This window comes from Echeneis naucrates, chromosome 24, assembly GCF_900963305.1.
Source record: "Echeneis naucrates chromosome 24, fEcheNa1.1, whole genome shotgun sequence".
NCBI lineage: Eukaryota > Metazoa > Chordata > Actinopteri > Carangiformes > Echeneidae > Echeneis > Echeneis naucrates.
The window spans coordinates 3,518,691-3,539,523 of record NC_042534.1 but is presented as its reverse complement, the minus strand read 5'-3'; the positions used below and the strand labels follow the sequence as shown (position 1 = coordinate 3,539,523).

Here is a 20,833-nt window from a genome sequence, read left to right as displayed (position 1 = left end):
AATTATGGCTAATCTTACACACAAGTTTACTTACTTTAAGTTTTGCGAGGACTGCTGAGACATCTGAACCACTGAGAGCAAGGAGGGACTCCTCAGTCTTCTGGATAGAGCTGAGACACTCGGCCATCCTGGCAGAAATTTGTCCCTTAGCAGCCACCACCTGCCTGTAAACATCCTCAGCTTCGGAGCCAAGCTCCTTCAGCTGCTCTATCTTCTTCCTCATCTGGGTTTCTGCCACCTGCACAAAATAAAATTAAATGAGTGACCTGAGAAGACGTGTCTCTGAAAAGCATGTAAGATTACTACATGCTGTACCTGCAGCTCTAGCGGGGGGTCTGTGCTTTGAAGCAGGGACTGAATTTCAGTGGCTCTCTGGTGGAAAAGCGCCACACTCTTCTCCTGGGCCACAATCTCTCTCTGGAGACAGTGAAAGGGTGATTATCATTATTCCAAGCAACTCTAGAGAGCTGGAGATCATTTAACGTCCCATAAAACACACCAGAGAAGTCAGTTTCACCTGCAGTGTTGTGATGTCATCCTCTGACTGAAAGGATGGAGTCTGAGCAAACACTGCTAGTTTACTCGTAGTCCAGTTCTTCACCTCTGCTCCCAGCTGGAGGACTCCGTCCCACAGACTCAGGCCGAGGTCCAGGTTTTCAAGGTGGGAATCAGTTCTTTCTGATATCTGCAAAGATGCGGGTCATGCACACATCTTTGGTGGAAACATCTGCTCAGTGAATTACAATGAAACTGTCTGACTTTCATTATTTTAGGTTTAAGTATAAAGCAGCTAAGCTCACATCCAGCCAGCTGTCCATCAGTGCATCAGCTTCCCTCTCAAATGGAGCGATGGTGCACCCTGGTATCTGACGGAGGTGAGAGTGAAGCTGCCTGCAGACATTGCGGACCTCCTCTACGCCGTCCGTGAGGCTGGTCAGCTCTGCCTTTCTTTCCTGAACCTGAAAAAGCACACATACATTTACAAACATTTACATTTCTTTTCTACACCGCACTTACAGGTCAAAATCCTGATGTCACACCTTAGTGTGGAGTTTCTGCAGGTTGTCTCTCCCCATGCAGGGGGCTCGCTCATTGATGGTGCTTTCTGCTCTCTGCAGCATCCCAGTCAGTTCCCCTCGGACGCTCTGAAACCTCTTCAGCAGCTCGGTTAGGACACGACACTGCTGCAGCCTGCACGGAGACCATAGCAGAACATATACACGGACAAAACTCAGCATATAGAAGTAGTAGCTGTATTGATGACAGTGGAGAGTGACTGCTAATATTGTCTTTACCACTCAGTCATGGATTTTGTCGTCTCCTCCCAGGCATCTTCCACCTCAGTCAGAGTCGCATCACTGAGTCCTGATGAAGACGCACCTTGTATGAGCTGAAGCTCAGGGAAAAGGCAAGCAAGGCGACTTTCCAGTTCTGTCAAAGCTCGTGTCCTGAAGAAAATGAAACAATAATTAATGTGATGGGTGAAGGCTGAATTTTTGTATTATTTCCTTTTTGGGTTTTGATGTCTATATTTGCTACACACATATGTTTTCTGTTTTGCAGTCTGTTACTCCACCTGCAGTGAGAAAATAGAGGGCACAATAAATTTTGGCTCCAGATCAGTGTTGTACCTTTGGTGCAGAGCAGGCAGGGATGGCTCATCCAGTCCCAGATGCTCGGCTGCTTTCTTTATTTCCCTCAGTGCCTCTAACAAGGCGGCTGTCCTCTGGACTGAGTTCTCTTTCCGGTCTCCCTCTTCTTTAATCTGGTTGCTTCTTCCTCTTTGGACTTCTGGGTGCTCTTCCTCCCTTTGAGTTGAGCCATTCTCTCCCTCCAGCCTCCTCCATTTGGCCTCGAATCCTGCCTTCCCAAGTAGAGGCGGGTGCTCCTGCTTCTGCTCCGACTTGCCACCCTGCTGTGGTGATTCATCCTCCGTCTTTGTCTGGCATGCGGCCATAAGATTCAACTTCACAACACTGTGCATTTGCTCCTTTCTCACTGGATTTATCTCATCTCTGTTCTCCCTTTGTGTGGCTCTCATCAGATTTTTTGCCACGTCTGCAACGTGCTCAGACAGTGATGCCACCACATCCTGGCACGTCACAGTTGCACCATCCACGGTCAGTGTCATCCCCGCTGCCTTTAAATTGCTGTCAACTCTATCACATTGTTCCACAGCTGTCTGCAACCTCTGCTGCATTTCTACCTGCCAAGAATGCCTCTCCTGCTCCCAGTCCGCCTCATTTTGGTGCCTGCTGGCATCCCGGTTTGTCAGCTGGGCTGGGATCTCGGCCTTCACTTCCCTCACTGTGGCCAGGAAGTGATCCACAGCCTGGGCAGCTAACTGAACCTTCTCCAGCTGCTGTCTGAGCGGGTTCAGATGACTGACACTCTTGTGCACAGCCTGGTGGAGGGATGTGGCTTCTGGGTGTTGTCTTTCCTCCTCATTGCTTTGTTTTGATAGTTCAGACTGAAGCCTGTCGTCCATCTCCTGGGTACCACATTGGAGATTAATACCAGTGTTTGCATATTTCCTCCTCAGAATTAAAAAGTTTGAACAGAGCAAAGATTTACCTTTAACTCAGTTTGCAGACTATGGTCAGCGAAGTTAAAGGAAGAGATATCCACAGGCTGTCTGACAATGCTGTCCAGTTTTCGTGTAATGACAGTCATCGTGTCATCTGCCGACTCCATGATGTCACCAGCGTTTTCAAGAGACCTCATCCTTGCACAATCCAAAGTAAAGCATCTTCACTTATCATAGTATGTTGTTATTATTAGATTTTTTTCTGGTAAATGAAGATCAGCAACAATGAAAATACCTGTCCTGTAGGCACATTTGTTGGCCTCTCCACTCCTGCCTCAGCTGCTCCCAGTCTCTTTCCACTTCACTCAGGTCCTCCCTGGTCATCAGATGGGGCGACTGGGAGAGGAGGGCATACTGGAGCTCAAACTCTAACCATAATGCCTCTGTTTCTTCCTTTGATGTCTGTTAAAAAGACAAAAGTTTACAGCAACAAACTGGAAAGTCAGCACAATGTGACTGACGTGGAAAGTAATTGATAGTAACAGAAGAAAGAAAAGTGACGCTTCAACTTGCCTGTAGTTGCTTCCTTTGGTTCTGCAGGGTTGAGATGTTGACTGGATCTGGGATAAGCTGCTCCAGATGCTGCTGGTTCTTTTGGAGTTGAGACTGAAACTCTAAGCAGGACTCTCTGTACCTACAGCGAAGAATTTAGACACTTTTTCAAAAATATTTCAGAGACAGATCACACAGGAAAGGAGCTGCGGCCAAATGTGTGACATGTAGTAAAAACGGGTAGAAACTTATACTGAGATAATGAATGAATAAATAAATTATCAGAAATATTGTATAAAACTGGGCCTGTCACTGGATGCAACCAAAGATGCTATGATTTAAATTTTAGATTAATTATTTATCTTGTAGTTTAAACTTTATTTTACATGCTATCAGTTAAAAAACACGTAGGGTTCTGTAAAGTCTGACTGAGATATGAACCCATACCTTTGCAGTACTTCCTGTCTGGATAGGTGCTCCATGTGGGACAGAGTTTCTGTTTCTGGGATGATGGTCAGCTCTGCCTCCTGCCTGGTCTCCATGGTGTCGCCCCTGACAACCGCCTGGGAGATGGGAGAGTTACATAGCGACAGAAGAACAGCAGAGAAGATGGAGTGACGGCCCAATCCAATTACTGAGGATTAGAGCGCTACAGCTGGTGCTGTGCAAGTGTCAGCCACAACCACTGACACTACTGAAGAGGAAAGGCCTCCTTAATGCAACATATAGAGTAAATAGGATTAATTTAAAGCTAATTAACATGTGTCTTGTTTTGGACATGTTTCGAAACTCCAGAGGCAACAATTCTTGGTAAGGTCAACGTGAAAAACGGCAGGAAAGCACATATTTCTTCTAGCGAGGCTCTGGCTTGCAGGTAAACCTCAACTGGAGCAGAAATATAACATTTTTGGGAATTAAAAAAAAAAAAACAAACAAAACTGAAACCAAGTAACGACTTATGAAAACCAAAGTTAAAAAAAATAAACATAAATAAAGGTTGAAGTGAAGTTTAACAGGAAACATTAATTAAATCACAGTGAGCGGCTATTATAACCTCAACTAGAACTAAACTCACACATTTAATGGGCTAATTAAATAAATCTTAACTGTCACTACATTATTTTGAAATTATTCAAACTGATGATGATGACTGAAGATGTCTGGAGGAGGGAGAAGCAGTCTTGCGATCTGCTCGTACCTGTACATGAGTCTGGCCTTGCTGGTTGATCTCTGTCTGCAGCAGACGAGCCTTCAGTCGCTGCTCTTGAGCTTTAAGTGAAGACTTCAGATTTTCCTCCTGCCTCGAGCTTCCATGCTGCATCGTCTGATCCTGTCTTTCTGTTGGGGCGTCCTCTGGCCACAGAGGTGTGATGTTACCGTGACGTGGCACTGAGCCTCCCACAGGTGAGACGTCTTGTTGTGGCCTGTCCATGCCCTTTTTCTGTGGCAGACTCCTGCTCGGCTCCGTGTTGGCCAACACGCCAGCCGCCCTCAGCAGGGTGTCTCCCCCAGGCTGCCTTCCCCTGCTGAGTTAAGAAATGTTAACAGGGAGGAGGGGTGTCAGTACAACAGGCGTCTCATTAAGATAAAGAGACTTGAATGATAACAGAGTGACAATTGTTATATATAATCCATCTGCTTCAGTCAAATGTTCAGTTCACTTGACTCTATATGACGGCTAAACTGAAGAAAAGTCAAGGAGGCATCACATGAATATAAAGGTTAGAGGCGTCCTCTTCCACAGTGAATAAAGTCTGGGATAAGAATTAATTTTGATCTGGCTTCACATTTGTATGAAGGGATTGAATGAAGGTTAAAAAATGACACAAGATGAAGGAATTTGTAAACATGATGCAGACAGGTATTTGAAATACGTATTTAAAGTGCATTTCCTTTTGAGCATTAGCACAGTCTCACCCGTCAGCTGAGAGCACTGTGTCACTGTCATCCCGAGCTTCGTCTGACTCCTTCAGCTGCTCTGTCCCCAGGCAAGGTGATTTCTCTGGTGTCACTGTTTCAGACAGCTCTCGGACCGATTCAGCCCACTGCTCAACAGAGGCAGCTCCATCCACGGCGGCCTGTGAGGGCGAGTCGGTGTTAACCGCCGAGAAACTGAAGTCAAGTATCTTTCCTTCTGGCGATCTGGCCCAGACTCAGATATAAGTCTTGTTAATGTTACTGGTTTATGCAAATACCTGGAGTTGTTGTAAAGAGTCATGGTCAGTCTGGTCAGTAGCTTCATGACGAGCGTTAGTATGCTTTTCACATTGCACAACGGAAAATGGCGGCTTTCCTTCTCTGATCTTAGAGCTTAAGATGGGAATGAACGCAGCCATTTCCATACGTACATCCTGAGTTTGACACACACAGGCAGACACTCACTTTAATCACAGTTGAGGGAAATATAGTTTGGTTATATTTATATTAGATTAATCCAACACAACACAAGAAGTAAAATCTGTGTTAAAAGAAGTCTTTTTCAAATTTCCACAATTTCAAGAGGAACATTTGGAAATCTAAGCTCTATTTAGAGTTGATAAAAACAAAGGAAGCTTCAGACGTAATTTCGTATCTTTTCCTTATTTGTGGACAAATTGGTCTTTTACAGACTCTGTCATACCTCCCACTGAGCCCGGACTGAGTCAGAGAGGAGCATCAAATCCTGGAGTTGGGCCCCCGAGCAGAAGGCCCCATAACCATCCACTGCATGCAGGAACTCGTCAAGGACGACAGGCTGCAGCATCTTTAAAGCCCGCTGCACAGGAAGACAAAATGCTAGACCAACACAAACAAACAAAACTGGCAGCAACACAAAGCACAAAACACTGCAGACCTTTAAATAACAAGTCCTGATTTTGGAATTTGGAGGGTCTGTGTGTCTGTGCATTTAAAGCAGATCTTAAACAAAGCCAAGCTTTTGTTTTAATGAGCAACAAATAAGTACAAAGCTGATTTTAAAGCCAATTTGAGTCGCATGTATCAGAGTGGAAAAGTCCATTTGTGCGAAACTTTTAGTTAAAATTTAAAATTTTGAAATGTTGGTTTGAAAAATCTTTGTTTGGAGAATTTTCTCTTACACCTTCATGTTTGACAATGTACCTGTTTCTTCTTGGCTTGTGACTCTGAAATCTCTATGCGACTAAATAACTTGATGGCTTGCTGGATGCGTCCATGCAGACGAACTCTGGCCTTCTCCAGCCTACTTCTTGCCATCGATCGGGCTTTAGAGTGGACTTCACTGCGGACCATAACCGGTGGCTGTGGAGATGTTTGATCGCCCTGCAGAGATTTTGGCTGCCCTCTCGTTCTGGGTTTAGATTTGTGACTTTGTGTGGAGGGTGAGCTTTCCTCTCCCTTTGCTGCCGTGCTCCTGTCGTGTTGATTTTTCTGAGATGGTGGTCCAACAGCAGCGTGGGTCAAAGAAGGCCGATCAGCTGTGCTGAAAGTTTGAGCAGTGGTTTCTGAAAATGTCTGAGGCTGCATTGTGGGTTTGGATTCAGCTTCTTTAACACTTTGGATGAGAGAAGAGTGAAAATGTAGCACTGGTTCCAGCATTTGGAGTTTGACATGGGGTATGACAATAGTTGTCTCATCCTGTCGGTCCATGTGCTGTTTTTCCTTCGTCCTTTGTGGAAGCTGGGGTGAGACTTGACTCTGGTCCTGTATTTGCAGTTTAACACGCCCAGTCTGGTCTACTTGTATGGTTCTGGACACAACAAATAGTCCCGTTTCTGGCTGTATTTGCATCTGATGAACAGGTATCCTGAATCCAAGGGAACTAAACATTCCCAGGATCTCCTAAAAATTGAAAATGTGCAAATGATATAAATCTGAATAACTCAGGAAGTGAAAAAACTTACTGCTTATTAGTCCAACTCACCTGGCAGTGGGAAACTGCTTCTGAGATCTTCGCCTGCATCCCAGAAGTGCTGAGGTGCTGCAGAGGAGAGGTTTCCTGTACTTGTGCAACAAAGTCCTGCAGGTCCCGTCCCTCAGTCAGAGCCTGGTTCTCCAACTGTGAGCCTCGAGATATCAGCACCTAGGAAGGATTACAGTACTTTTATCGGATTATCTGTACAATATTTTTGAATATTTGTCTGACTTTACTCACATTTATCTGTAATTTGCAAGGTACGTTCATGTGTGAATTGTAAAACTACTGCAGAGAACTTTGATGCTGGTGTATCTAAACAATGTGGAGGAAGTTTTGGGTTGCTGACTTTGGCTGTGGTGTCCAGTGAAGCGTGTCCTCTGTGCTCTTTCTGCTTTAGGTGCTGGTAACAGTCCAGAGCATCTGTGCTCCAGCGGTCCAACTCAGCCAGACGGCCCTCCAGCCTGGATGCAGCCCGCTGCAGCTCCCCGCAGGTCCTCTCTGCTTCAGCCAGGACCTGTCATAGGTACAAAGCCAATTAAGTTAGTCTGGCTTCAGAGTAAGTTTAGCCAGACTTTGACCTAGTAGACAGCATCACAAAGAGTCAGTGACTTTTTACAGGACAGTACCTGTGGCAGATTTTGGTGGAAGTTTTCTATGTGACTTGTTTGAAACTCTGGGGATGAACTGAGAGATGACACGTCTACTCCTGCCATCTTTTTACTCAGAAGCTGATAAAAACAAAAGAGGAGACATAAAAAGTAGAGGCAAAAAACAGACCAAAAAGAGTTTTATATATCTATAAATTTGTTAAATGTCAAAGTTTGCCAAACCTGTAATTTCTGCCTGTGAGCCTTCAGGGGGACAGTGGCCACATCCAGAGGTTGTCTCAGTAGCCAGCTGGCCTCCTGGGTCAGTGAATGCACCATGTGAAGACACGGGAGACTGGCACAGGACTCAGATGACACTCCCTAGAAAAAGGCATCCTTCATTCTGTGGTCTATAAACTTCAACTGCACGATCTGACGCTCCCATGTCTGTTTAGGTCATCGTCACATTTCATTTCATCACAATAAATAAAAAGTGTGTAAACAATACAGCTAAAAAAAACTGCGAGGCTATCATTTAACCCTATCTGTCCCTTTTTTAAAAGTCTGTAAAGAAATGATGACTTACAAACTTGGTCCTCTTCATGCACTCGGCCCACTGCATGTTGACTTTGCTGAGCTGATTGGCAAGAGAGCGGCTGGTTGAAGGTTTAGTCACTTCAATAAGAAAATTTCCCACCTCGTTTAATTTAGCTTGACACTCATTCATATCCTGCAGCCATCAAAAGAAAAGATAGATAAAAGCTAACAGAGTTGTTTTTTTTAACAGCCAAGCAGTGAAAATTCACAGTGAGAGTTGTGCACAATATTACCTGTGTCCCTGCAGCAGTCTGTGACTGTGCGAGCCACGTCTGTAGAGAGGTGAAGCACTTGCTGTAAATCTCCCATGCAGACACCACTCGCTCCATCATCCCTCTCACAGCCGGCACAGCTTGTGTGACCAGCTCCACTTCGCGTTCTGCTTCTTTCACCTGGCGATTAACCAGCTGGGAGTCTTCACCTGGGCAGTGAAAACTGTAATTATTCTAAGTCCGGTCTTACCTTTTAAGATTACGATCGATCAAAGATTAAGTGAGGATTCTATGTTTATTATACAGATAGTTCATACCCAGTGCTGCCTTGCTGGTGCAGGCATTTGCCTTCTCCTTAAGGTTTTGGAGATCGTCCATCAGAATCAAAAGCGTGCCCTGGCGTTCCACTGTTTCCTAATTAACAAAGCAGCAAAAGTTTTCAGGAGACATTAAAGCCAAATAAAGTTGATGGTGTAATACTTTCTCTAAATCAAATCAAAAATTGCAATCTGCAGTTTATTCCAATCCACTGCCAGCTTCAGGTGACAGCAAAGAGGTTAATGTTTTATAACCAGTCTAATTCTTTTTGATTTCAGATACACACTCACATGCCAGTCCTGCAGCAGCACATGCACTGCCTCCTGTGACGTGTAGGGAGATTTCCAGGTCTGGATCTTAGCCTTGATACGTTTCAGGAGGTCCAGCACGGTGAGCCAATGTTCTTGGTATTCCAATTTGATCCCTTGGTATTTGGCTGCTACTCTGATATGTGTTAGACTGTTTTCAAATTAAAAAAATTATCCACTGAGCTTATTGGTACAAGAAAAGCTACTGTGGATTAGATTTTTCTCAGATTCCTACCGTCTTTTTATTTCTTCAAACTGTTCAAGGGGCACTACCACGCTCCCTGATTCATCCATGTTGCTGTAGTTGTCAAGGATTTGGACATGGTGGCTCATCTCTTTAACTAAACCCTAAAGAAAACCAGAAAAGAATATTATAAGTACATGAACTAAATAAAGAAAATTTGTGCCACATTTACAACATGCTTCATTCTCGTCCCCTGGCTTATCAATTGACATCTAAAATTTTTGAGGAAACAGGACTAATCAAAATTGTTCCACGGCTTCAAAATAAAAAAATAACCTTTAGGGTATCTTGTCGAGCTCTTGCTTCTTTAGCAGTGCCTGCATGATCTTTCCCGCTTCCTCCCTCATCTTTTAGCGCCGCCTCTGCACCCTGCAGCCACACCACCACCGAGTCCACAGGAGGAGGAAGACTCAGGTCCAGGTCTGCTTTACTTCTCTGCAGCTGAAGAATGAAACAAGCAAACAAACACAACCTGCTATAAGCTCAAATTGTGCTTGTGTTGTTTGAAAAGTGATTTGTTAACATTTCTCCCTTAGGAGGGGGTTGAAACAAGAAGAGCACTCTGAGGAGTGAATGTTACTCAGTCAGGCTATTTTGCATTATGATAAATGATGCCCTCACAAATTCATAAACAACATTTCAACACAGTATGCAGTAAGAGCGGAGCGGCCCCCTTTAATATCCACAATGGGCCTCCTCACCTCCTCTTCCAGACGATCCCACGCTGCCCTGAGAGCTTGCTGCTCTCGACTCAGCTCGGGGAAGCGTCTGATGGTAGCGAGGAGGGTCATTACAGGTCTCCTTTGCTCTGTGAAGGAGCCAGCGAGACTCTGGAGTACCTGATGAAGCAAACGCAGCTCTAATTGCTCTGCAACAGTACAAAACACTGTTTTCTTCCTTTGGGATCTTGTGCTTTGCCTTACTTGATATTTTTCTGCATAGCTCATATTCTCTGTGGCCGTACGTGCTTCTAACAGCTCCTGAAAGGCCTGCTGCAGCCAGCATGTCGCCTCTTGAGCTCGCTCACTTGGAGAGACCTACATTTTTCCAATTGCATTTTGATGAAATAAAACAGCCAGTAGAAAAACAGTGTTGGAACTGAACAATGATTGAATAAAAACATGTCATACAGTCATCCTTTATTATTAACTAGCTGTTATTCAGCTTTGTTAGGTCACTGATTTTAGACCTGAAGAAAATGGAAAATGTTTGCACTGTGTGGCAATAGTATGCACAAAAATGCACCATTGAGCTAGGGAAAGAGGAAAAAGAGGATTTTTCACTTTTCATGTGACTACCTGGCGTAACGGCGAAACAGCCATCGCTGGATTGAAGTGAGCAGGTAAATTCACAGGCGAGAAGCTGGACGGCTGATCCAGAGGAAACAGCTACACCAACACCAGAATAGAGAATGAAAAAAGAGATCGAAAGACCAGGGAAGTTAAGACCATCCAGTTTGAGGCAGGGAGATTTAGGATTCAAAGAAAAGATGGGGAATAGAAGCAGCAGAGGCCAAAAGTGGAAGACCAGACTAAAATAGAAATACTAGACTTGCAGTTTAATTCAGAGGATCCAAATACTGTAGAGTAGCTGGTGCAATCTATTTTTCTCAATTACAAATATGATCGCCAACCTGCAGATGGTCATCAGGGGCCGGCATGTCGTTGGAGTACTGCAGAAACTGTGCCACATACGTCATAATAGACTTCTCATCGGGGTCTTTCACATCAACATCTGGAGGGAAAGAAAATGTTTTCAGTGTGGCTGAAACTCAGCCCCACTGCAATTAAGAAAGAGGGCATCTGAAATGAATGTAGTAAAACCAGCTTCAGTTATTCATCTCAAGAGCTAAATATGCAAGTAAACAATAAAACAGGTTCACTCACTCTGTTTTCTTGAAAAGTTTATTATAAATTTTCTTTTGTCATCATAAAACTCAATGTAACGTTAACTTTAACTGCATCCAGAGGAATTTCCATTAACTATGCTGCTTATCTGCACGATGTGGAGGCAACTCAACCTAAGCTGGATGTTTTGGACAGGAGAGTGGGAGGGACATGCTATGAGCACGAACCATTAGATCCACAAGAATTCAGAGTTTAATTATCTGGTGTTTTACCGTTACTCTGATTTTTAGTAAGAATTATATAAAACACTCCTGTGCTGCAGCGTGTGAAATCCGAGCAGCCTCACCCTGCGGCTCCAGCAGGCGGGGGATGTGGAGCTCCCTCTCGGCCAGATGAAAAGCTTCCTCCAGGTTCTCCTGGTTGCTTCGAGACTGAGCCAGGGAGAGCTCAACCAGATGTGGTCTGAGAGAACACAGGATGGCCAAGAAGGCCTCCCCGCTTCTCCAGCTCGACTTAAAGTCCTTCACACTGACAGAGCTTCCAACCCTGGAGACAAAGACACAAAAAGAATGTAAGTAATAAAAGATTAAAATGGGAGAAAAACTTTTTAAATCTTCAATTTATGTTTAAAAACCCACCTTTGGCATTGCTCTCTGACCCACATGAGGAGGGCCTTCTTGGCAGATATTCTGAAGCGTCTGTGCAGCGGAGAGGTCCGACCTGCAGGGACTGGACTAGACGGGATTGGGCTGCCAGACCAGGAGTCCAAGCTGGCCAGAGAGTCCAGAGAGGAATGACGAGAGCTGAAGGAGAGAGCGTTGGCCAGCTCCTCAATCTACGATAGAGATCGTGAAACAATACTGTATATCAATATGACCATATAAGAATTAATAAGACTTCAAAAGAAAATGTTGTTGCTGCTGTTTCTCCTCCTCCTATGTCTTTGGAACAATCGCAGCAGCAGTACTGGAGTTATATACGGCAACTTCAGTTGTTTTTACTATTTGTACTCACCTGACAGCGGAGAATGATGGTCCACACGAGGCCGAGAATGATTGATGGCCGTCCATCTATGATGTCTGAGATGTTAATGTTCACCAATTTGATCTAAACCATAAAACCAAAACAAATGATAACGATAAGTACATAAAAAATTCAGATGGTGTGGGTTTTTTGTTTTTTTTTCATGTTTTTCAAACTTACAGATTTTTTCTTAAGGAAGCTTAGCGCCGTCTCAATGTTGGTCCTCTGCTGAAAAACCCCACGGCCCTTTTGTCTTTTCTGCGTAGATTAAAATTAAGTATCACCTTTATTGCATGAATAATACTAAAGTTGTTTTTGTGTAGTTTTTGCTTTTTCTGAACTATGAATTTCAAGTCTGTGATATCAGGAACATATTGGCATAACTCACCATAGACTGACCGCTCGTCACCTCCAACAGGTTGAGCAGCTGTGATCCATCTCTGAGGTCCGAGAACAGGTCTGACACAAATGTGGGAGGGCATCTCTGTAACAAATACAGACAATTCACCGACTGCTTAATATATAAAGAAAAAGCAAAAAAGAAAACTGCTCTCTTTAATTTGCATTAAACTCTAAAAGCAGAAAGTGGTTTATAAAATTTTATCCGAAATAAAAATGTTGTCAAACATCCAATAACACGAAAGCAATCACACTACAATCATTTGGGACAGAGTCAAAATATTAACCAGATGACAAATTGCAGCTATGTAAGTAATCCTCGGGCACAGTGTTACATTAGGATGATTTTCTGCAAAACAGGAAGTTGTTCAGTGCCTCCTCAGGTCGTATGCTAAAAGGTTCATGGGAAAATCAAACATTTATTCTTAAGTAAAGTGGAAAGTTAGCCACTTATTTAATGCAATGGGTTTTCAGGTGGTGTGACCTGGTTGTATGTTTTTATTGTGATGGAAACATTTACATACTGGACCATAGATACTTAGAATAAGATGGTTTTTAAAATGCTTCATATTTCACTTTTAAAAATATGCAACAAACAGAAACTGTAATTGACACCATTTGAGTCCAGTGTCTGAGCCAACGGTTAGGGAGAGTCACAACAGTATGCAAAGGAAAGTTGTGACGAGAGATTCTGGCGTTAGAGTGCAGTCATATGGACATGAGGTTATGAGGAGATGGTGGTGGGGTTCAGATTTCGTGTTGCTCTGCTCCACTGAAGCACTATTTATACTCCAGACGAATGTCACAAGCAGCTCAAGGTCTTTTTCCACCGGAGAACCAGGACAGGCCGCTTCACTGCACCAGTGAGTCAGCACGCGACACGCTACGGCCAACTTCATATGATTTACAGCCAAATCGCAGCATGAAGTCAGGCCACGTTTCAGTAATCTCTAGGGTCTTTGAGCTGTTATATTTGTCACTGAATATTATTACACAGGAAGCTAAAATATCACACTATGTTAAATCCATTAAATCCATCCATTACTGACTATTGCAAAGATAAACTATATTCAAAATTCATACCAAAGTCAGATGATATAAATTACACCTGACTCAGACACTCCCTTGATTATTTTCTCCAGCACTTCTCTAATTTATTAAACTGCAAATGTTGTGGAAAAAAACTTTTGACATCTGACTGTTAATTATAGCACAGCACCATCTTTGGGAAAGCAAAAAAAACTAATGTTGCTATTCAAGTTCAAAAAGTGCTAAGATACACAAAAACACTTACCGCTGCTCCAGTAGAAGATTTTCAGAAACATATAGATACATTTTTATAAACCATCATTGTCAAGCGGTTAAATCTTAAAAGTCATTTATCCCTTGAGCACCGGTACCTGCAAACCTTGCCTTACCTTAGCGAGTTGAGCATTTATCCAGTTGGTGAAAGTTCTTTTCTGTATCTGCTCATGCTCCACTGTGGGACAAAGAGAAAGGACAAGATGCATTTATATTTTCTGCACTATCACGCTAGCAATGTAGCTGTCGTTAAAATTAGCTGTAATTTAGAATAATAATGATGATAATAAAAATTAAAATGATAGCATAGTTTACAACATGCTGTTTATGCATCAATCACAGTATGACATAGGCACGCACGCACGCACACACAAGCAGACACAGCAAAAGCAATCAAAGCAGAACTGAAAATATGAACTGAAAATGAACACTTTAGACTAAGACAGCAAGAAACAAAACGTCGGTTTGGTTCAGTCTTCTCCAAACAATGGATGTGCTGAAATAAAGCATATTAAAGCCCAGGGACACTGATTTACATCATTATAGAAAATGGTGGTACCTAAACCCAAATACAAATACGTTATGCTGCATTCCTCACAAATGTCCTGTTTCGCCTGATTCCTCTTTGTGGAGCGTGCTGCCGTAAAGCCCGTGAGACAAGGATTTCAGCTACTCACCAACATCAGAAAACTGAAGGACTTTTTGAGTCGCCATTCTTATAAACAAAAGTCAATAAGCAACAGTCAGAGCCATGTAAAAGCGCTAAGGAGGCCATCCTCATCAAATACATAAACCTCCTGCTGCCCCTGGAGTGAAAGGTTTCCTCTTTAAGCTGAAGTGAAGCTTGGATCTGGCAATGGGACGCCTTCCAAGACCCTGACAGACATGGATACTGAGGCTCTCTCTCTCTCCCACACACACAGAAAATATACAGACACACTCAGTGCCATGACGAACCCTCAGGCACACACACACACAGTGAGGGGACTTAATTTTACGAAGTATGAGACCAGATCTTGAGCCTCTGTTGACAGAACATGAGCCCATGATTATGTAGAATAATATGAAGATTTTCTTTGATGCAATCGTGCAAAATGACAGCGAACTTGACAAGGCAAACAGAACCAATGATGAAACGGGAGCAGAGGAATCATTTCAGCCTTAACCTTGACAGACTTCAATGTTTTGTCTGATGTGGTCCGAAAACCACTTTGAGTTTCATGGACACACTTGCTGATAAAAGGCCTTGGCCACAAATCTGACTCATCGACTACTGTTTGTGTAAGACTGCTAAGACAGGAATCTCCTGGGTATTTTGATCACAGGACTCCACCCAGTTCACCTGACATACCCGGTAAAAGGAAATCAGTAAAAACACTCAGGCCAGTTTATGATGGCACTGCTTAAATGCGTTTTTCTTCTCAGGTCAAAACACAATCATGGTGCTTCTACATGGGATTGCAATGAATTAATCATAACAAGAAGACGATTTAACATATTAATCTTAAATCACCACGTGCATTACTTTTCCCTCTTAGTTAGGCAATTCAGCAATTCCCTGATGACACTGGCTGCACTTTAGAGGTTGATTTAGATTTTAGACAAAGGGCATGAGTCATCTCAAACTCATTTGTGAAAAGAAGCTGCAAAAATTGTCCTTTAATGGCATACTGAATCAAGAATACTTTAACTCCAGAGAGTTGCTTTATTTTTTGATTTTGGTTAGAAAAATGAATTCATCCACGTAATATCCAAGTAATTTATGAGTTAGAGATGCAAAATGCATTACATAAATAAAATCAAGATTTTATTTCCTTCTATTTTCCTGGAAGGTTTGTACAAATATAAACCAGTATTTGATGTGCAGTTGTTCCAAGAGAGTTGGCCACTGCTGTGATTCTCAATTCACATGTCACAACAACTATGAAAGATTACAGGAATAGACTGACCTTGGAGGAGCATGTGCACATTGTCAATGTCCAATGGAATGCTTCCATCGCCTTCCTCTGCACCACCTGAAGCCATGCAGTCTTCGGCCACGGCACCAAAACCACCTCAGATGAATTCAGGTAACATGGGAGTAGTAAAAGATCTATTCAAGATAAATTCATTACACCAGCAGTGAAAAAAAGTGATTAGTCATTTAGAACACGCCCATCCACACCCTTACATTACCCAGACACACACACACACACATTAGCAGAGAAGCAAGTACACACATGCAAACATTCATACAACACTCTCAAGGAAAAGGAATGATCATGCTGTATGGAAAGTGCCTGCAACACACTATCTATGGAATAATTCATTAAATCAACATACCTGTAGAAGGCCTGGAGTCAACTGTTTGGAAACTCTCCTCAGCTGTGTCCTTTCATACTGGCACAACTCTGTGTTGACTCCCTTCAAATAGGACTTGGCCTTTGGGTGCTCATATATGAAACAAGGTGCCTCTTGCCTATCAGAGCGTGAGGACAAAAAAGAGTGGAAAGTCCCGCCCATGCTGACTGCCAGGCTAAAAGATCACTCCTGCAGGCTCTCATACAAACTTAGTACCATTTACCTACAAAGTAATCATATCCTGTCAAATCCCAGAGATGACCACTTTGACAGCTAAGGCAGAGCATGTTGTTTCAGGAAAGAAAAACACAATAAAACCCTGTACTCACCTCTTTTATCTTCTCTTGTTTTCCTTGGTTTTCTTGTGTGCCACTGCTGTAGAGTGCAGACACACTACTGGGATACTGGGAAAGAGCTTTTGATGTGATACTGAGACTTTCAGTTTCATATCAGGGGTAATTCCAGAGCAATTCACCAGTTTAAGGAATAATTCATTGTGCTTTTAGTTTTCATGGTAGGTTTCATGTTTAGTCACAAAAAATCCGTTGAGACTTCTAATCATAAAAGCCTGTTTTATTATAATTCGTGTTCAAAGTAAGTGCCCAGAATTGAGTTGAGACCATGAAATACCTCTACCCATTGTTATGAATTTATTTTTACCTGAAGAGAAAGTGGGTGTATGAAATGGAACTTGTTGCACAATGCCACATTTACCCTTGAGGGTAACGCCAGTGTTTTTATTTATTGTCTCACTATGGTGAGGAGCCAGAGCTGATGGAAAAGTCTTTTTGCCACACAGCAGCTGCACCCTCACCTCAAATTTCCAGCCACTGTTATGGCAGCTGCAGAAAGAGGTACTGTATAAAAGCAGATTGTAAATCACTGTAAGACAATCATTTCCCCTGGAGTATTTAAAATTGTGTAATATGTCATCAGGTTAAAAGCAAGCAAAGTACAAGTTGTTGAAATCAAAAGTGAAACACACACTCACTTTTTGTAAAAGCACCAATCAAAGTGTTGCAAGGAGATGCTGGCTTCGAACCTTGAGCCTGGGTCCTGTGTGGGTTCCCTCCAGGTATTCCAGCTTCCTCCCACGTTCCAAAGACATGCATGTTGGGTTAACTCGGACTTCTAAATTGCTAAATTTAGGGTGTATCTCACCCTTGCCCAATGTCAAGTGGGATTAATTCCAGTCCACCGCGTTTTATAGAGCAGATACATGGATGCATGGTATCAATAATGATTTTTGTTTTGTTTTTTTTTTTAAATAATGAAGTCCTGAAGGTGGAGCCAAAAGGTGATGAGTCGGGGTCAGACAGGACCTCCGTTAGATGGCGCTGCAGGACGACAGGTGGAGGAAATATCGCTCAGCTGAGAGCCGAAGAAGTCTCCGCTCACGACTTTGACGTTTAGCAGCAGCGGCTGTCTTGACCTTCCCTCACAGCAGCGTGACAAACTGAAAGGTAACAGGAGAGATTATGTACATTTAACAACGGGAATAACTTGAATCATATCAGGAACAAAACTGCCATTTTCTCCAGAGCAGCGATATAAAACGAAGCTATTATCCGTTCTCGGCGTCTGCTGTGCCTTAGCTTAGTAGCCTAGCTTCTCGCTAATGCTAATTAGCGCTGTTTCTTGGTGCTGCAGAAGAGAAGGTGATAATATGAGGCCTATTTATTGATTTTAGTTGTTTGAGTAGTTGTTTTTCTTCGAGTCAAATCATCATTACGTAGATATAAACAACGTGTCCGCCTCTAAACGGGGTTATTCCTGTTAATGCGACCGACGAGCATCCCACTAATGCTAACGCTGACTGAGGTAGCTGTAATGTTAGCATTAGCATTAGCTTGCTAGCTTAACTTAGCGTTAATAAAAAATAGTTGTCGTGACTATCCGGTTAAAAGGTAACATATTTTGCAGAAAGAAAGTTACTAAAACAGAGGAAATAAGTGATACTTTTACACTTTCTTTTGATACCGATTGCTCAGCTAGCAAATGTCATTAGCTTGGCCTGACAGCTGAGGGTCAAGGTATGTCAAGTCCTAAATAACATTGTCTGAATGAATGAACCAGCTCGTAGAGAATTGGTCAATCTAAGTGTAGCCAAAGGTATTTAATACATCTAAAGTATAAAATACATGAGTAGTGTTTGCACTTCTGAATGGCAAGCTTTAAAGCATTACATCAAAGACACAGGAGGATTATGAATTGAGTTTGGTTAGGAGAAAAAACACTTTGAGCCAGCTCCTCTGATGTTCCAGTCTTATCTTTGTTGAAGAAAAATGCTTTTTGAGACTTTGTTACTATCTAGATTGGGCACATGAGCAATGTTCATGAACATCATCATTTTCTCCCCCAGATGGCTGGACGTATGTTTGCAAATTGGTGGTCCAAGATGTCCCCTTACTACACAAAAGCATACCAAGAGATGTGGGTTGGTATCGGCATTATGACATACCTGTACTACAAGGTTTCCTACGGGGGTGAGTTTACAAATAAACTGATTTGTACAGTACGTCACATAGTGTAGTTCTTCCTGCTTTGCAAGATGTATCTGCTTCAAATTGTGCCTGTATCTTCATGAGGATGTGTTTAATATAAATTGGTTTGTGGTTTTTAATTGATTGGAAGGTCAAACTTTGCACTTAACTGAGCAGGATGAGATGGATTCAGTTGTAAACCAAAGTGCAGCACAACACACAACTCTCCTCGGTCTGCACAGCATATTGCATAAGTGGATGTGAAATAAGAGGTTGTCATGGTGTTGAAAAAAATTACTACAGTCATGCCACATTAAACTCAATATGCAGTTACTGTTACTGAAGAAATGTGATTCTCTATATGACTAATACAGTGTTGTGTTTTTTCCTTCTACTCTAGGAAGCAAGAAGGCGGTAACAAACAGTAAGTAGTTAAAAACATATTTGAGGTTTGGCAATATGATTATTATCCATCACCAAATGTTATATCATGGTGGCAAATATTCCTATTTACCCTGATATCTAAGTGCAATAGCTGCTATGAACTAATACAGCAGCAACAGAGCAGGATGTGTTTTCTTTTTGCAGTCTAATCATTTTTGGGTTAGCTCAGTGGAAACAGGTTATTTTATCAAGCTAGTGAAGAGGTGTCAAAGAATCATGTAAGATGTGCAATATCAAACCTTTTCCTCTAGATGTCAGTAGCTGGTATTTTTGTGGTATACATTTTCAAAGTTGTCAGCTCAGTTGGACCATGTCTTATTTATTGAATTTTCATTAATTGTGCTTGCTAATTGTAGTTTTTTCCTTGTCTTTTTTTTTTCCAGAGCCTGCTCACTGAGTTCACCATGCTGACAACCCCCTTCTCCTCCTGTGAAATAATCCTGTCACTAGTCCAGAAGTCCATCTGCGTATTTGAATTTTTGTTAATATGCAACAAATAAAGTTGTTGTCCAAATCTTTCATCGTGTCATTCATATTTTCTAAGTCAAAAGCCAAACTAATGTTACATGACACTGTTAGTATGCAGCTGCAAATGTAGACAGGTGGAAAAAACTTTTTCAACAAAATGCATTTTTAAATCAAAATGTGTTTCCATACCCTGTTGAGAGAAACGCAGAATGAGTGAGCCATTAATAGGCAGTTTTTCAGTTTGGGTTTACTTTTTAACTAATTGAACAGACAGAATCAGCCCCAACACTGCTAAATTTTGTCTTTGGTTGTTGGGGTGGTTGGTCTGTTTAGGTAGACAAACCACTAATTCAAATAAATATTTATGACATGATCCTATTTCACAGCTGGGGGTCTGCACTGACATAACCTTCAAACAATACACAGTTTGAATAGTGCTGTAAGTTACAGTGATAGATTTAATATCAGTTATATAATTCTTTGGAACTTCTCTCTTTAGTTTTTACACAAAGGACAATTGCATCACTTTGCAGGCAAAAATCAATAGCAAATGAATCAGTTTCTGTTTACAGTTTGGTTCATCGACAGTGAGTTGACCAGAGTCCTGCCTGGGGCTGGAGGTTTAGTGGTGGGTGAGGACGTGGATAAACTGATTCCACTTCTGCAGCACATTGCTGCTGTCAACCTGAGCTGGCAATAGGGCTGTTGAGTATAGGTGTTTAAATCTAGGAGGGGGTCCTGTGAGTGTTAAGAAGAAGTGGGACGATAAAACTAATCAAATCCTCTTTTTGGACATTCTACTTTACTGATGTGTGTGACATCTAATTCTCTGGTAGTCTGTGTGTGTGTGTTTACTTTACTGGTGGACAAAAACATCCACAGAGATGTCGACTGGGTTGTTGTTGCAGGTCATTGTGTCAATTCCAGGCGCCCAATCGTCCTGCTTTGTCTTCTTCTTTTCCACTGCCAGTAAAGGGCTCTCCTGTAGCAAAGGGAAACACCAAACATGATGCAAGTTAGGACTTTGTTTTATTGTATAAATGAGATTTTGGGTCATTGTTTTGTCATTTTGTGTCTCATTCTATCATTAGAATCATTTTGCATCCTTGTGGTCAGACTGTCTCATTTTGTTTACTGTGCACATCTTTAGGTATTTTTTGTATTTTAAAACCTGTGCCTTAAAGTCTCTGTGACTTTTAAACATCACATATATTATAAATCGATTAATGGGTGGCTTGAGATCTGCGTCTGCTTGGGCTCCTCAATAATCCATCCATGCTTGCACACCATCTTAGAGTGAAAGCCCAA

At 42.3% G+C, this 20,833-nt stretch overlaps 2 protein-coding genes across 3 annotated transcripts in view; one reads left to right on the top strand and one right to left on the bottom strand.

Moving 5' to 3' along the window:
- syne2a (spectrin repeat containing, nuclear envelope 2a) overlaps positions 1–16,489 on the bottom strand; it is a 59,662-nt gene extending 43,173 nt beyond the window's left edge. Inside the window, exons 1-38 of one of the 2 annotated variants that reach the window (XM_029495805.1) lie at positions 16,460–16,489; positions 16,113–16,248; positions 15,740–15,882; positions 13,907–13,968; positions 12,478–12,573; positions 12,270–12,347; positions 12,081–12,173; positions 11,705–11,901; positions 11,413–11,612; positions 10,853–10,953; positions 10,143–10,256; positions 9,921–10,058; positions 9,496–9,660; positions 9,211–9,323; positions 8,958–9,126; positions 8,667–8,763; positions 8,371–8,558; positions 8,127–8,270; positions 7,784–7,921; positions 7,580–7,681; positions 7,300–7,467; positions 6,960–7,118; positions 6,179–6,877; positions 5,700–5,834; positions 5,275–5,430; positions 4,997–5,157; positions 4,278–4,605; positions 3,527–3,642; positions 3,101–3,221; positions 2,823–2,989; positions 2,575–2,749; positions 1,632–2,491; positions 1,296–1,448; positions 1,041–1,191; positions 801–959; positions 518–685; positions 316–417; positions 35–238 (exon numbers count right to left, since the gene is read on the bottom strand). In XM_029495805.1, the coding sequence (XP_029351665.1) occupies positions 35–238; positions 316–417; positions 518–685; positions 801–959; positions 1,041–1,191; positions 1,296–1,448; positions 1,632–2,491; positions 2,575–2,749; positions 2,823–2,989; positions 3,101–3,221; positions 3,527–3,642; positions 4,278–4,605; positions 4,997–5,157; positions 5,275–5,430; positions 5,700–5,834; positions 6,179–6,877; positions 6,960–7,118; positions 7,300–7,467; positions 7,580–7,681; positions 7,784–7,921; positions 8,127–8,270; positions 8,371–8,558; positions 8,667–8,763; positions 8,958–9,126; positions 9,211–9,323; positions 9,496–9,660; positions 9,921–10,058; positions 10,143–10,256; positions 10,853–10,953; positions 11,413–11,612; positions 11,705–11,901; positions 12,081–12,173; positions 12,270–12,347; positions 12,478–12,573; positions 13,907–13,968; positions 15,740–15,815 (6,453 nt within the window). In that variant the 5' untranslated portion in view covers positions 15,816–15,882; positions 16,113–16,248; positions 16,460–16,489. Of the gene's footprint in view, positions 1–34; positions 239–315; positions 418–517; positions 686–800; positions 960–1,040; positions 1,192–1,295; positions 1,449–1,631; positions 2,492–2,574; positions 2,750–2,822; positions 2,990–3,100; positions 3,222–3,526; positions 3,643–4,277; positions 4,606–4,996; positions 5,158–5,274; positions 5,431–5,699; positions 5,835–6,178; positions 6,878–6,959; positions 7,119–7,299; positions 7,468–7,579; positions 7,682–7,783; positions 7,922–8,126; positions 8,271–8,370; positions 8,559–8,666; positions 8,764–8,957; positions 9,127–9,210; positions 9,324–9,495; positions 9,661–9,920; positions 10,059–10,142; positions 10,257–10,852; positions 10,954–11,412; positions 11,613–11,704; positions 11,902–12,080; positions 12,174–12,269; positions 12,348–12,477; positions 12,574–13,906; positions 13,969–14,467; positions 14,497–15,739; positions 15,883–16,112; positions 16,249–16,459 lie in introns of those variants that run through there. The other variant, XM_029495806.1, reaches the window with a different exon arrangement.
- A 987-nt stretch (positions 16,490–17,476) lies between these two features.
- atp5mj (ATP synthase membrane subunit j) lies at positions 17,477–19,576 on the top strand. Its single transcript, XM_029496764.1, has 4 exons — positions 17,477–17,593; positions 18,493–18,616; positions 19,014–19,037; positions 19,441–19,576. Exons 2-4 carry the CDS (start codon positions 18,493–18,495, stop codon positions 19,452–19,454), a joined length of 162 nt encoding a protein of 53 aa, XP_029352624.1. The 5' UTR covers positions 17,477–17,593; the 3' UTR covers positions 19,455–19,576.
- Positions 19,577–20,833: the final 1,257 nt, after the last annotated feature.